The following is a 15,301-nucleotide window of genomic DNA, read 5'->3' as shown; positions in this document are numbered from 1 at the left end:
CTGATCAAACACATGTACTCTCCTCCTTTCTCACCAAACTTCCCACTGGGATGAAATTTACAAGTATAAATAGGATGATACCAAATCCATAATGTGAAAATAATAAAAAGATGAAAGATATGAACAGTTCCCATAAGACAAAAAGTAGATGCAAGCATTCTGATGGGTGAAACAGAGGGAGAAAGCACAGCCCAGAATGAACTATGAGAAGATTTTATTGGACACGCAAGTGAAGGAAACTTACTCCCTAGGAACCTATAGAGATTCTGGACTGGGAAAGGATAAGTGTGATGGAGGGCAGGGGGGACAGCATGTGGGGACCAGTTGAAGGTCAATATGTGGAATAGTTATACTAGTCTCCCTGCTACAGGACTTGTATGTGAGAAGCATAGTAGGCTAGCCTGTATGTGGGCACCTGATGTTCACTAAAGTTGAAATAAAGCACCTGGAATGTTATTTTTTCCTATGAGCACTTAACAGAGCTAAGCCACCTTCAAACTGATATTAGGTGGAAAGGAGAGGAAGAAACAAGTTAATAACCAGTTCCCTGCTCATTCATCCTAAAAAGAAGCCTTCCAAGTAACACAGTAAGTCCACATGGCCAGAATATTGGCCAAGAATCCCATTCAGGAAGAAACTTTGTGGAGAACAGGGACACGATCATATAAGAAGTCCATTCCACTACCCAGTTCTTCATTCTTAAATATAAAGCAAGAATAAATTAACACTAGTCATTAATAAGTACAGATGGTATCTCTTTCTATATCTTGAAGCACCAAGTCATCAACTGTGAATAGAGAGTCATTATACCTAGAACCAAAGTGGTGGCAGAATGTCATGCTTTATGGTTTCATATGGAAATGCATATTTAGAGAATGACCAAAAGATCTAAGAGAATAATATAATGGTTCCTTGGTCACTACTCTCAAAAAATCTGGAGTCTTAGCTTTAAATAATAATTCTTTATATTTTTATATTTTTCTCTTTTAAGTTCTTTACTGTACATTATTTTAATTTTTCCAGATTGGTAAGAAATAGAAAGGGCTTCCTGGTGGCTCAGATGGTAAAGAATCCACCTGCAATTTGGGAGACCTGGGTTCAATCCCTGCAATTTAGGAGACCTTGGGAAGATCTCCTGGAGAAGGGAATGGCTACTCACTGCAGTACTCTGACCTGGAGAATTCCATGAGCAGAGGAGCCTGGCAGGCTACAGTTCATGGGGTGGCAAAGAGTTGGACACAACTGAGCAGCTAACACTTTGACTTTTCACTTTTCCCAATTAACTGGAAGATTCTGGCCTGGAGAACTCCATGGGTTGTATAGTCCATGAGGTCACAAAGAGTTGGACATGACTGAGTGACTCACTTTCACTTTCAAGAAATAGAGAAAGAAATTAGCTTTTTAAATACAATAATTTTCAAGTCTACCATTTATTGAATGCACCCACATGACAAGAGAGTTCCATGCTAGTAGTAGACACTGCTGGTGCTCAACCTAAACCCCCTTTTCCAGGCCAGTGGACCCAATTCGCAGCTGCTGCAAGCATTGGCTATGCTTGGGTCATAGCTGCCCTCTTTCCCAGAAAACTGATCTACACCAATTAGCATCACCTTTCTCCAGTAGAGTATACCTATGCTCCAATGAGTGCCTTATTCTAAGATCAGCTGTATGACCCCCTTGACTTAAGGTGGGAGGGACCAATTCTGTGGGGCATTTCATGCTCCAGAGACCCCCATGAAGTCAGGCTGGATCAAGAGTTCAGCTCAGCCACATTCATTTTTACCCTCTTCCCCTCCCCACTTGCTTTTCTCAAAATAAGATGAGTGTCAGAAATCCCAACTTTGGCTTTGTTAAGGAAGTCAACCTAAGACAATATGCTACCTCACTTAACCATAAACATATCCTGAAATATATATGAGTATAGCCTGAAATCAAGTCACTCATTAGCAACAAAAGATAATCAGACCAGCACCACAAACCAGGTTCTTTCCAGTGGCACCAGAAGACACACAAGTGGAAAGAGAATTCGAGTATCTTGAGCTCAATACATTTCACGCTCTTTCTCACTGCCTTTCAAGTGCTTTTTCCATGATTTGGAAATATTTCTGAGTCATAAGTTTCCAGACTGAGAATTTGAAGCAAATTCCAATTCGATTACATCCTTCTTTGCATGCTAAGTTGCTTCAGTTGTGTCTGATTCTGTGTAACCTCCTGGATTGTAGCCTTTTATACTTTTAAATCCTTTTAGTCAGTGACTATGTGAACAAAACTGAGTAAAAATCTTAACTAGTCATTCCCAGCTTTTCCTGCTCTTTGGACTAAACAATGTCATGTCTAACAGACCACGACTCCAGCTTTGTGACGACTGTGACTTCTAATTTTTTCCCTGGATCTATTTGTTGTTGTTCAGTCACTCAGTCATGTCTGGCTCTTTGCAACCCCATGGACTGTAGCATACCAGGCTTCCCTGTCCTTCACCATCTCCTGGATCTTGCACAAACTCTTGTCTATTGAGCGGTGATGTCATCTGACCATGTCGTCTTCTGCCATCCCTTTCTCCCCTGCCTTCAATCTTTCCCAGCATCAGGGTCTTCCAATGAGTCAACTCTTTGCATCAGGTGACCAAAGTGTTGAAGCTTCAGCATCAGTCCTTCCAATGAATATTCAGGGTTAATTTCCTTTAGCATTGACTGGTTTAATCTCTTTGGAGTCCAAGGAACTCTCAAGAGTCTTCAACACCACAGTTCAAAAGCATCAATTGATTTCCATCAGATCACAAACATTTTTCCCAGACTTTGGCATAAGTTATAGGACAATTCCACAGCACCGGTGAGTCAGGTGAGGGTGGATATTCAAATTCTTGTTGGTATTCCCAGCTCCCCTCACCAACATTTTCTAAAGCATCCTCAATACCATATGGTCTTTGACAACTGATCCATGTAGGTCTTTAATCACCATAACATTGGTTACTCAGAGATCCTTCTCAGGAAATCTATACCCCTACACCCTGCTGTGGGAATGGGACATTCTATGGCTGTAGTTTATTCTCTCTACCATCCCCAGCTACACTCAAATACATAGGAATCAATGCACTCTCCCACAAGGCTCACACCTGGAACTTTGAGTTCTACTCAGCCTTTACTAAAAAATGGTAACATAAACCTCTGATCTGAATTCCTGCAACTGTCTAGGCTTTTTGTTTCAACCAGTTCTCACCTTTTGATGCTAGTCCTTCCATCTATCCATCAAATGTATCCTTATCTAATCCATCAATGCGGTTGCAGTTGAAGGTGAAGATGAGGTGGCAGATCTATAACTAAAATAATTCATGACTTACAACATTTTCAAAATAGTTGCTTAAGACTCCTTTCTGGGACTTCCCTGGAGGTCCAGTGGTTAAGACCTGGGCTTCAAATGCAGGGGGACTTTCCAATTCTCATTCCACTTGTGTGCCTTCCAATCCCTGGTCTGGGGACTAAGATTCCACATGCTTCACAGCCAAAAAGCAAAAAACATAAAGTAGAAACAATATTGTAACAAATTCAATAAAGGCTTTAAAAATGGTCCACATTAAAAAAAAACTTAAAAAAAAGACTTCTGCATTTATGTTTTTCCATTATTTTCTAAAGCAATGCATATCAAACACCTTGAATAACTACATGGGGAAAGATCAAATGTACCAGGAACTATGAGGGAGTATCTCAGTTATCATATTATAATATTGCTGTCATATATAAACGCATCATAATACCAATTCCAGTGAGTAAAGTTATGGTACAAAACTAGAGTACAATGAGAATATTGAAAAAATTTCAGTCATTCAGACCAAACTGTGTCTTTAATTTCCCTTCAGAATCAACTGTTTCAGAATTATGAAAATACTTCCCTAATCAATCAAACCTTCTTCACTGTTCAGTTCAGTTCAGTTCAGTTCAGCCACTCAGTCGTGTCCGACTCTTTGCGACCCAATGAATCGCAGCACACCAGGCCTCCCTGTCCATCACCAACTCCTAGAGTTTACTCAAACTCATGCCCATCAAGTTGGTGATGCCATCCAGCCATCTCATTTTCTGTTGTCCCCTTCTCTTCCTGCCCCCAATCCCTCCCAGCATCAGGGTGTTTTCCAATGAGTCAACTCTTCACATGAGGTGGCCAAAGTATTGGAGTTTCAGCTTCAGCATCAGTCCTTCCAGTGAACACTCAGGACTGATCTCCTTTAGTTACTCTACTCTTAACCTCATTTACATCTAGAGAGATAACAGGATGTCTGCGCCCTGCAGCCTCAGCTCTCCAAGAGGCGCTGTTGGGGCCCCAGCAGGTTTGGGCACAGGCTGCAGGTGCCTGGGGAGCACTGTGTGCTCGCTGCACAGAGGTAGGTGGCTGAGTCGCTGGGCTCGGAGTCTCTGATAAGCAGGGAGACATGCTTGTTGGCTTTGTTGGCCTGCACTGTAAATTTTCCTTCCTCTTTGTCTTTGTCAGCATATACATACAGCAGAAACTCAGGGCCTTTCCCAGGGTACTGTCTGTACCATGCGAAGTACGTAGAAGCACTGTCAGAGTAAGTGCAGCTGAGAGAGGCGACGGCTCCCTCCTGGACAGGCAGAGATGCAGGACTCTGCTCCACTGTGTTCTGTGGGCTGCTCACCGCTGTGCAGAGAGACAGTGAATGGTCAGTCAAAGAAGATTGGTTAGGTAGTGGATGCTTCCTCTCCAGAATTCAAGTTATCTTTTCACAGACCTCCCACCTCTAGCATCCCTTATTTAAGGGAAATAGTGTTCATGTTTCTCCATGAGTCTAGAAGGGACAATGACTCCAAATACTATATTTTATGGTCCCATAGAAATGCCCCAAACTTACAGATTAACTGAAGCCACAGGATCACTAATAAAACTCTTGAGGATTTCATCATTCTTGCCTCCTCTGGTTCATTGAGGATTCAAATTTTAAGCCCTAAAAAAAAAAAAAAAAAAAAAAAAAGTCGAGCTCAGACATTTCAATTCTTCTGCTCTAGAAATCATAAAAAGAGCCTGTTCTACCAAAGAAAAAAGAGACTTTTTTCACTATGCATGCAACACACCACTGAGCTCCCCCTCTCTCCTCCCACTTTCTCCCTCCCTCTCTCGCTCTCACTCTCTCTCTCAGTCTCTTGCTCTCTCTCTCTCTCTCTGTCTCTCTCTCACTCTCTCTCTCTCTTGCTCTCTCTCTCGCTCTTGCTCTCTCCCTCTCTCTTTCCCTCTCTCTCTCTCTCTCTCACACACACACACACATAGGAAGGAATACATGAGTAGGGTCCCTGAGAAGACACTGCCATCTTGTGGACTCAAGACCCTGCTCAAGGAAATATTCGAAACATAGATCCTTACTATGGGAACTGATGAAAATAAAAATTTGCCACTTTAGTTAAATTAAAAATTTGAGAAGCGTATGGTCCAAGTCAATGTGTGTGGGGATAGATTGATGTGTACATGTGTGTTTTACATCAAATGGCAACACTTGTCTGATTAGAAGCAATTTTATCAAATGGCCACTCTCTCACACTGACAAAAAGGTATTCTAATGATAGAAGTCTGGGTGAGGCTCTCATGATTCAGGGGATCTGTGTAGTTCTTCATATCAGGCCAGACACTTCCTATCTTATTTCCCCACCTCTATTTTTAAAGAAATCTAATCTAACTCAAAAGAATCCTCTTAAGACACAATGGGATAACAAACACAGGGAAAGATGTTCAACATTACTCATTATCGGAGAAATGCAAATCAAAACCACAATGAGGCACCATTACACGCCAATCAGAATGTCTGCTATCCAAAAGTCTACAAGCAATAAATGCTGGAGAGGGTGTGGAGAAAAGGAAATCCTCTTACACTGTTGGTGGGAATGCGAACTAGTACAGCCACTATGGAGAACAGTGTGGAGATTCCTTTTAAAAACTGGAAATAGAACTGCCATATGAACCAGCAATCCCACTGCTGGGCATACACACTGAGGAAACCAGAACTGAAACAGACATGTGTACCCCAATGTTCATCGCAGCACTGTTTATAATTGCCAGGACATGGAAGCAACCAAATGCCCATCAGCAGACGAATGGATAAGTAAGCTGTGGTACATATACACAATGGAATATTACTCAGCATTAAAAAGAATTCATTTGAATCAGTTCTAATGAGATGGATGAAACTGGAGCCCATTATACAGAGTGAAGTAAGCCAGAAAGATAAAGACCAATACAGTATGCTAACGCATATATATGGAATTTAAAAAGATGGTAATGATAACCCTATATGCAAAACAGAAAAAGAGACACAGATGTACAGAACAGAATTTTGAACTCTGTGGGAGAAGGTGAGGGTGGGATGTTTCGAGAGAACAGCATGTATATTATCTATAGTGAAACAGATCACCAGCCCAGGTGGGATGCATGAGACAAGTGCTCGGGCCTGGTGCACTGGGAAGAACCAGAAGAATCGGGTGGAGAGGGAGGTGGGAGGGGGATCGGGATGGGGAATACATGTAACTCCATGGCTGATTCATGTCAATGTATGACAAAACCCACTGCAATGTTGTGAAGTAATTAGCCTCCAACTAATAAAAATAAATGAAAAGAAAAAAAAAAAAAGATGTAAAAGACGTGATGTGGCTCTCAGCATGATGGCAAAGGAGGAAGCCATATATCCCTCTCCTGCACAGACATGGATGCAACAACGGTATTAATGACAATATGCCTTGAAGGACAAGGCAGAACCAGCTAAAAGTAAACGCGCTCCCGGAAGAACAAGCTGAGAGCAGTCACATTTACAGGGGGGAGAAGAGCAACTTCACTTCATCCGCATCAGTCCCTCAGATGGGTTCAGCTCAGTACCAAGAAGATAGCCTGTGCCCATCATGTCCCCCGTGGGGGAGAGGAGTGATAGTGGAGCTTGCACCCGACCTTCAGTCCTCTCAGGGCACCCTCTGTGGCTGGTTTTCTATCTCACCTCCCGCCCAGTATGACAGGCAGAGAGCAATCCCTTGGGACAGTGAGCAACAAAGGAAAATGCAGGACGTCTCTTTTGCTGCCAGTCCTGCTCTGTGAACTTGGGAGAGCAGAACTGAGGTTCTTCCACCAAAGGGGAAAAGAGAGCAAATGGTGGGAGGAGAAAGAGCTGGCCTTACTCCTAGCATTTCAGAGTAGGAGTGGTTTCTCTCTCCCCCTATTCAGGATGGAGCAGAGCCTGGTCCCTTGGGACAGTAAGGAACAAGGAAAGGGAGAGTGTGGTTCTCCAACTAGCACTGCCCTGCAAGACTGGGAATCAGTGCAGAACTGGTTTTAACCCCACACAGAGTGAAGGGGGCCTTATGCCAGATAATGCAAAGCACCCTCCACGGAGCCAGTTTCTACTTGCTTCAGGTCATACTTAGCACGGAATGACTGGCAGGGCTTGGTCACTGGAACAGCTAGCAGCAAAGGGAGAAAGAATGGTGTGGTATTACAGCTAGTACTGATCTGCAGGGTGGAGGAAGGATAGAACTGAGGTGTTTCCTTCAAAGGAAAGGACTGGAAACCAACGGGTCCTTGTCCAAATTTACTCAGGAGTACACTCCCAAAGGGACTGGTCTCTATCTTGCCTCATATTTAGCACTGCTGACTGAGGAAGGTCTCTTCTAGTTAAGACCAGACCACAAATACTGGGAGAGGTACCTGCTGCTTCAAAAGCTCACACAACAAAGCAAATGTACAAGATGCATAAAGAATCAAGAAAACATGATACAATCAAAGGCAGGAAATAAATTTCCAGTAACCAACTGAAAGAAATGGAAATCTGTGAATTACCTTAAAAAGTGCTAAGTGTAGGAGCTTGTGAAAATTTTCTTATTGCTTCTATTTTCTCAGTGAAATAGAAAGCCAACCAACACTTGAGAATGTGGATATCTGAAGATTTATTCCAAACTTGAAATATAATGCCCAAAGATTTTGAAAGCAAAAGAATGGCAAAAGATATATCACATAAACACTTACCTTAAAAAGCTAACATATTATGCCCTTGTATAACAAACTAGGCCTTCAGAATAGGATTATTAGAGATGAAGACACATGCACATTGAATTAATCCTATTGATTCTGTTTCTATGGGGAACCCTAATACAGAGAACTTTTAAAATTCATAAAGAAATTTCACAAGCAAAAAACCATAGTCTCAAATTTGTATGTACCTAAATAATATATATTGTGGGTTTTACATACTTTTGTGAACATTTGCTATATTTCACAATAAAATTATTTTTAAACATTGATGGCTCAAAGAAATGGTTGAGTAGAAATGCTTAATTCAGAGAAGGCTGAAAACAGAATCAGTCCAGGAAAATCAAGAGCAGAAGAGCTGAGAGAAGACAAGAGAGGAGAGAGGCGAAGGGAGCAGGAGAGGAAGAAGAGAGAGAAGAGAAGAACCTTAGACCACAGAGCTGCCCATACCTGTTCTGCTTAAACTAGTGGCAAGATGTTTGAAATACAGTCATCAATTTTCAACTACACCCTCAACAGAAGCAAGGATAGTTACTAAAGTAAATTTTTACAAACTTCATCAAAAATCAATGTGGCAACAGAAAAAAAAGTTCAAAAATGTCCTACAAAGCAATGACAGAGTTCAAAACACTGAGGCAGCTGCAGATTTCAAATCATTTCAAGTAGATGTGACTCTAAATCCCAGTCCTCATTATTTAAATCCTCTTCTTCAAGAAGACAGATGACACAAGATTGTTCTTGTTCTCCAGTGTTGATTGTCCACCTCCCAGCCTTGTGTGGACTAATTGTGAACATGTTTTTAGCGACTTTGCCTGGGTCCCCAACTGACAGAGCTGGGAACACAGGTAGATAGTTTCCATTGCCTGAGATGACACTTCATACACATCTTTTGATGCAATGGAGTGGATTTATCTCTCTTTACTTCTCCAATGGCATCTCTCCCAGTCACATTTTTTTCTCTATATTTCTAGCACTGGCTTGAAGTTGACTGGACATGTATTCCTTATGTATCCAGTAAGCAACTGGCAAAAAGCATTGTGAATATTGAAATATAAATATTGAACAGAAAAGAATGCCTAGGTTGAAAATTTTAATAAGGAAAAATGAAAGAGATAGGAAAAAAGACAAATATAACATTTAAAAATCAGAAGAAAAATGAGCCATTTAAGATCAAAGACAAAACTAATCTGAGAGAAATTAAAGAAAATATGAGATAAAATTTTACCAGTTAAGGTGCTACATATTATGAAGCATGAAATATATAGCTCAGGTGGAGGAGCCAAGATGGCGGAGGAGTAGGACGGGGAGACCACTTTCTCTCCTACAAATTCATCAAAAGAATAACTGAATGCAGAGCAAACCTCACAAAACAACTTCTGATCGCTAGCTGAGGTCATCAGGCGCCCAGAAAAGCAGACCATTGTCTTCGAAAGGAGGTAGGACAAAATATAAAAGATAAAAAGTGAGACAAAAGAGCTAAGGACGGAGACCCGTCCCGGGAAGGGAGTCTTAGGCGGCCTTGCTTGGGCTAGGGTCCGGGCCTGAGTGCCCTGAGGACAATTGGAGGGAGCTTCTGTGAGGTGCCAACTTGAACTGTGGGAGACCAAAAGAGAGAAAATTAACCGGCCGGAACACACTGCCGGCCGTTCGCAGAACAAAGGGACGGAGAAAGTCCCAAGAAGAGGTCGCAGGCTGCGGACCGGCCCAGCCCCGCCGGAGGCAGGAGGCAGGGGGGAGGGGAAGGTCGCGGCGAGACACAGGGCGCAGGCACCCGACCGGCGCGGGCGGGGACTGGGGCTGGGGACGCAGAGGGCGGAAGGCGCGCGCACCCGACTGGCGCCAGCGGAAACTGAGACTGGGTCCGCGGAAGGGAGTGAGTGCGCCACACCTGGGGATAGTGCGCCCATCAAGCCCCTGGCTGCCTGGACCGCTCTGACGGGGAAGGCACAGAGAGCAGGCGCAGCTTTTCCTTCCGCGCTTTTGTGTAACACCCGAGGGCTGGAACCTAGCGCAGCGCGGGGCGCGCTCCATATAGAACAGCCGGGAGCCTGAGCAGCGCAGACGGAGAAAGCAGCGCCAGCCCGCCCCCGCAGGGCCAGCCCCTCCCCGCAGCGTCAGCCCCGCCCCGCAGCGCCAGCCCATCCCCGCAGCGTCAGCCCCTCCCAGCAGCGCAACGGAACTAGCTAACTGAATAAGAGTCCACCTCCGCCCGCCTGTGTCAGGGCGGAAATGAGGCTCTGAAGAGACCGGCAAACAGAAGCCAAATAAACAAAGGGACCCGCTTCAGAAGGGACTGGTGCAACAGATTAAAATCCCTGTAGAAAACACCGACTTCACCGGAAGGGCCCTGTAGATATCGAGAAGTATAAGCTGGAACGAGGAGCTATCTGAAACTGAGCCGAACCCACACTGACCGCAACAGCTCCAGAGAAACTCCTAGATATATTTTTACTTTTTTTTTTCTAAGTAAGGAAAAAAAAAAACAAAACATTTTTTTTTCTTTTTATATTTTTTCTTTTTTATTTTTTCTCTTTTATTTTCCTTTAAAATTCCCTATTACTCCCCCATTACTCCTTAACTTTCATTTTCATAGATTTTTACGATTTTTTTAATTAGGGGAAAAAAAAAAAATTTTTTTCTTTCTTTCTTTTTTTTTCTTTTTCCTTCTTTTTTTTTCCTTTCCGTTTTCTCTTTTATTTTCTATTTTTCTTTTTCTCTTATTTCTTTTTAAAGTCCTCTAGAACTCCTCTACTACTCTTCATTTTCATTTTCACTACACTATAACCTTACCAAAAAAAAAAGAGAAGCCCTATCTTTAAACCGAAGATTATTCTCTCCCAATCTTGACTCTCTGTTTTCTACCTCAGAACACCTCTATTTCCTCCTTTCCCCTTCTCTTCCCAATCCAATTCTGTGAATCCTTGTAGGTGTCTCAGATACGGAGAACACTCTGGGAACAGACAGCTGTGTAGATCTGTCTCTCTCCTCTTGAGTCCCCCTTTTTCTCCTCCTGCTCATCTCTATCTCCCTCCTCCCTTTTCTCCTGTTCATGTAACTCTGTGAACCTCTCTGGGTGTCCCTAACAGGGGAGAATCTTTTCGCCATTAACCTAGAAGTTTTATTATCAGTGCTGTATAGTTGGAGAAGTCCTGAGACTACAGGAAGAATAAAACTGAAATCCAGAGGCAGGAAACTTAAGCCCAAAACCTGAGAACACCAGAAAACTCCTGACTACATGGAACTTTAAGCAATAAGTGACCGTCCAAAAGCCTCCATACCTACACTGAAACCAACCACCACCCAAGAGCCAGTAAGTTTTAGAGCAAGACATACCACGCAAATTCTCCAGCAACACAGGAACATAGCCCCGAATGTCAACATACAGGCTGCCCAAGGTGACACCTAACACATAGACCCATCTCAAAACTCATTACTGGGCACTCCATTGCTCTCCAAAAAGAAGAAATCAAGTTCCACGCACCAGTACACTGACGCAAGCTTCCCTAACCGGGAAACCTTGACAAGCCAATCGTCTAACCCCACCCACTGGGTAAATCCTCCACAATAAAAAGGAACCACAGACCTCCAGAATACAGAAAGTCCACTCCAGACACAGCAATCTAAACAAGATGAAAAGGCAAAGAAATACCCAACAGGTAAAGGAACATGAAAAATGCCCACCAAGTCAAACAAAAGAGGAGGAGATAGGGAATCTACCTGAAAAAGAATTTAGAATAATGAGAATAAAATGATCCAAAATCTTGAAAACAAAATGGAGTTACAGATAAATAGCCTGGAGACAAAGATTGAAAAGATACAAGAATTGTTTAATAAAGACCTAGAAGAAATAAAAAAGAGTCAATTAAAAATGAACAATGCAATGAATGAGATCAAAAACACTTTGGAGGGAACCAAGAGTAGAATAACAGAGGCAGAAGATAGGATAAGTGAGGTAGAAGATAAAATGGTGGAAATAAATGAAGCAGAGAGGAAAAAAGAAAAAAGGATCAAAAGAAATGCGGACAACCTCAGGGACCTCTGGGACACTGTGAAACGCCCCAACATTCTAATCATAGGAGTTCCAGAAGAAGAAGACAAAAAGAAAGGCCATGAGAAAATACTCGAGGAGATAATAGCTGAAAACTTCCCTAAAATGGGGAAGGAAATAGCCACTCAAGTCCAAGAAACCCAGAGAGTCCCAAACAGGATAAACCCAAGGCGAAACACCCCAAGACACATATTAATCAAACTAACAAAGATCAAACACAAAGAACAAATATTAAAAGCAGCAAGGGAAAAACAACAAATAACACACAAAGGGATTCCCATAAGGATAACAGCTGACCTATCAATAGAAACCCTCCAGGCCAGAAGGGAATGGCAGGACGTCCTGAAAGTAATGAAAGAGAATAACCTACAACCTAGATTACTGTATCCAGCAAGGATCTCATTCAGATATGAAGGAGAACTCAAAAGCTTTACAGATAAGCAAAAGCTGAGAGAATTCAGCACCACCAAACCAGCTCTTCAACAAATGCTAAAGGATCTTCTCTAGACAGGAAATGCAGAAAGGTTGTATAAACGTGAACCCAAAACAACAAAGTAAATGGCAACGGGACCACACCTATCAATAATTACCTTAAATGTAAATGGGTTGAATGCCCCAATCAAAAGACAAAGATTGGCTGAATGGATACAAAAACAAGACCCCCATATATGCTGTCTACAAGAGACCCACCTCAAAACAAGAGACACATACAGACTAAAAGTGAAGGGCTGGAAAAAAATATTTCATGCAAATGGAGACCAAAAGAAAGCAGGAGTCGCAATACTCATATCAGATAAAGTAGACTTTCAAATAAAAGCTGTGAAAAGAGACAAAGAAGGACACTACATAATGATCAAAGGATCAATCCAAGAAGAAGATATAACAATTATAAATATATATGCACCCAACATAGGAGCACCGCAATATGTACGGCAAACATTAACGAGTATGAAAGAGGAAATTAATAGTAACACAATAATAGTGGGAGACTTTAATACCCCACTCACAACTATGGATAGATCAACTAAACAGAAAATTAACAAGGAAACACAAACTTTAAACGACACAATGGACCAGCTAGACCTAATTGATATCTATAGGACATTTCACCCCAAAACAATCAACTTCACCTTTTCCTCAAGTGCACACGGAACCTTCTCCAGAATAGATCACATCCTGGGCCATAAATCTGGTCTTGGAAAATTCAAAAAAATTGAAATCATTCCAGTCATCTTTTCTGACCACAGTGCAGTAAGATTAGATCTCAATTACAGGAAAAAAATTGTTAAAACTTCAAACATATGGAGGCTAAATAACACGCTTCTGAATGACCAACAAATCATAGAAGAAATCAAAAAAGAAATCAAAATATGTATAGAAATGAATGAAAATGAAAACACAACAACCCAAAACCTATGGGACACTGTAAAAGCAGTGCTAAGGGGAAGGTTCATAGCATTACAGGCTTACATCAAGAAACAAGAAAAAAGCCAAATAAATAACCTAACTCTACACCTAAAGCAATTAGAGAAGGAAGAAATGAAGAATCCCAGGGTTAGCAGAAGGCAGAAATAAATGCAATAGAAACTAAAGAGACCATAGCAAAAATCAACAAAGCTAAAAGCTGGTTTTTTGAAAAAATAAACAAAATTGACAAACCATTAGCAAGACTCATTAAGAAACAAAGAGAGAAGAACCAAATTAACAAAATTAGAAATGAAAATGGAGAGATCACAACAGACAACACTGAAATACAAAGGATCATCAGAGACTACTACCAGCAGCTCTATGCCAATAAAATGGACAACTTGGATGAAATGGACAAATTCTTAGAAAAGTATAACTTTCCAAAACTGAACCAGGAAGAAATAGAAGATCTTAACAGACCCATCACAGGCAAGGAAATCGAAACTGTAATCAAAAATCTTCCAGCAAACAAAAGCCGAGGACCAGATGGCTTCACAGCTGAATTCTACCAAAAATTTAGAGAAGAGCTAACACCTACCTTACTCAAACTCTTCCAGAAAATTGCAGAAGAAGGTAAACTTCCAAACTCATTCTATGAGGCCACCATCACCCTAATTCCAAAACCTGACAAAGATGCCACCAAAAAAGAAAACTACAGGCCAATATCACTGATGAACATAGATGCAAAAATCCTTAACAAAATTCTAGCAAACAGAATCCAACAACATATTAAAAAAATCATACACCACGACCAAGTGGGCTTTATCCCAGGAATGCAAGGATTCTTCAATATCCGCAAATCAATCAATGTAATACACCACATTAACAAATTGAAAGATAAAAACCATATGATTATCTCAATAGATGCAGAGAAAGCCTTTGACAAAATTCAACACTCATTTATGATTAAAACTCTCCAAAAAGCAGGAATAGAAGGAACATACCTCAACATAATAAAAGCTATATATGACAAACCCACAGCAAGCATCACCCTCAATGGAGAAAAATTGAAAGCATTTCCCCTGAAATCAGGAACAAGACAAGGGTGCCCACTCTCACCACTACTGTTCAACATAGTGTTGGAAGTTTTGGCCACAGCTATTAGAGCAGAAAAAGAAGTAAAAGGAATCCAGATAGGAAAAGAAGAAGTGAAACTCTCACTGTTTGCAGATGACATGATCCTCTATATAGAAAACCCTAAAGACTCTACCAGAAAATTACTAGAACTAATCAACGAATATAGTAAAGTTGCAGGATATAAAATTAACACACAGAAATCCCTTGCATTCCTTTATACTAACAATGAAAAAACAGAAAGAGAAATTAAGGAAACAATACCATTCACCATTGCAACAAAAAGAATAAAATACTTAGGAGTATATCTACCTAAAGAAACAAAAGACCTATACATAGAAAACTATAAAACACTGATGAAAGAAATCAAAGAGGACACAAACAGATGGAGAAACATACCGTGTTCATGGATTGGAAGAATCAATATTGTCAAAATGGCTATTCTACCCAAAGCAATCTATAGATTCAATGCAATCCCTATCAAGCTACCAACTGTATTTTTCACAGAACTAGACCAAAGAATTTCACAATTTGTATGGAAATACAAAAAACCTCGAATAGCCAAAGTAATCTTGAGAAAGAAGAATGGAACTGGAGGAATCAACCTGCCTGACTTCAGACTCTACTACAAAGCCACAGTCATCAAGACAGTATGGTACTGGCACAAAGACAGAAATATAGATCAATGGAACAGAATAGAAAGCCCAG

At 41.3% G+C, this 15,301-nt stretch overlaps 2 gene segments (V, D, J or C); both read right to left on the bottom strand.

The window, feature by feature from the left end:
• The window catches only part of LOC122704631, a 284,386-nt gene that overhangs the window by 35,333 nt on the left and 233,752 nt on the right, over window positions 1-15,301 (bottom strand).
• Window positions 4,283-5,006, bottom strand: LOC122705807. The segment is given in 2 exon segments: window positions 4,283-4,647; window positions 4,859-5,006. Coding segments are annotated over 2 exon segments (417 nt in total).

Source organism: Cervus elaphus, chromosome 12 (genome assembly GCF_910594005.1).
Source record: "Cervus elaphus chromosome 12, mCerEla1.1, whole genome shotgun sequence".
Taxonomy (NCBI): Eukaryota; Metazoa; Chordata; class Mammalia; order Artiodactyla; family Cervidae; genus Cervus; species Cervus elaphus.
This window is presented reverse-complemented; position numbering and strand designations above follow the sequence as displayed.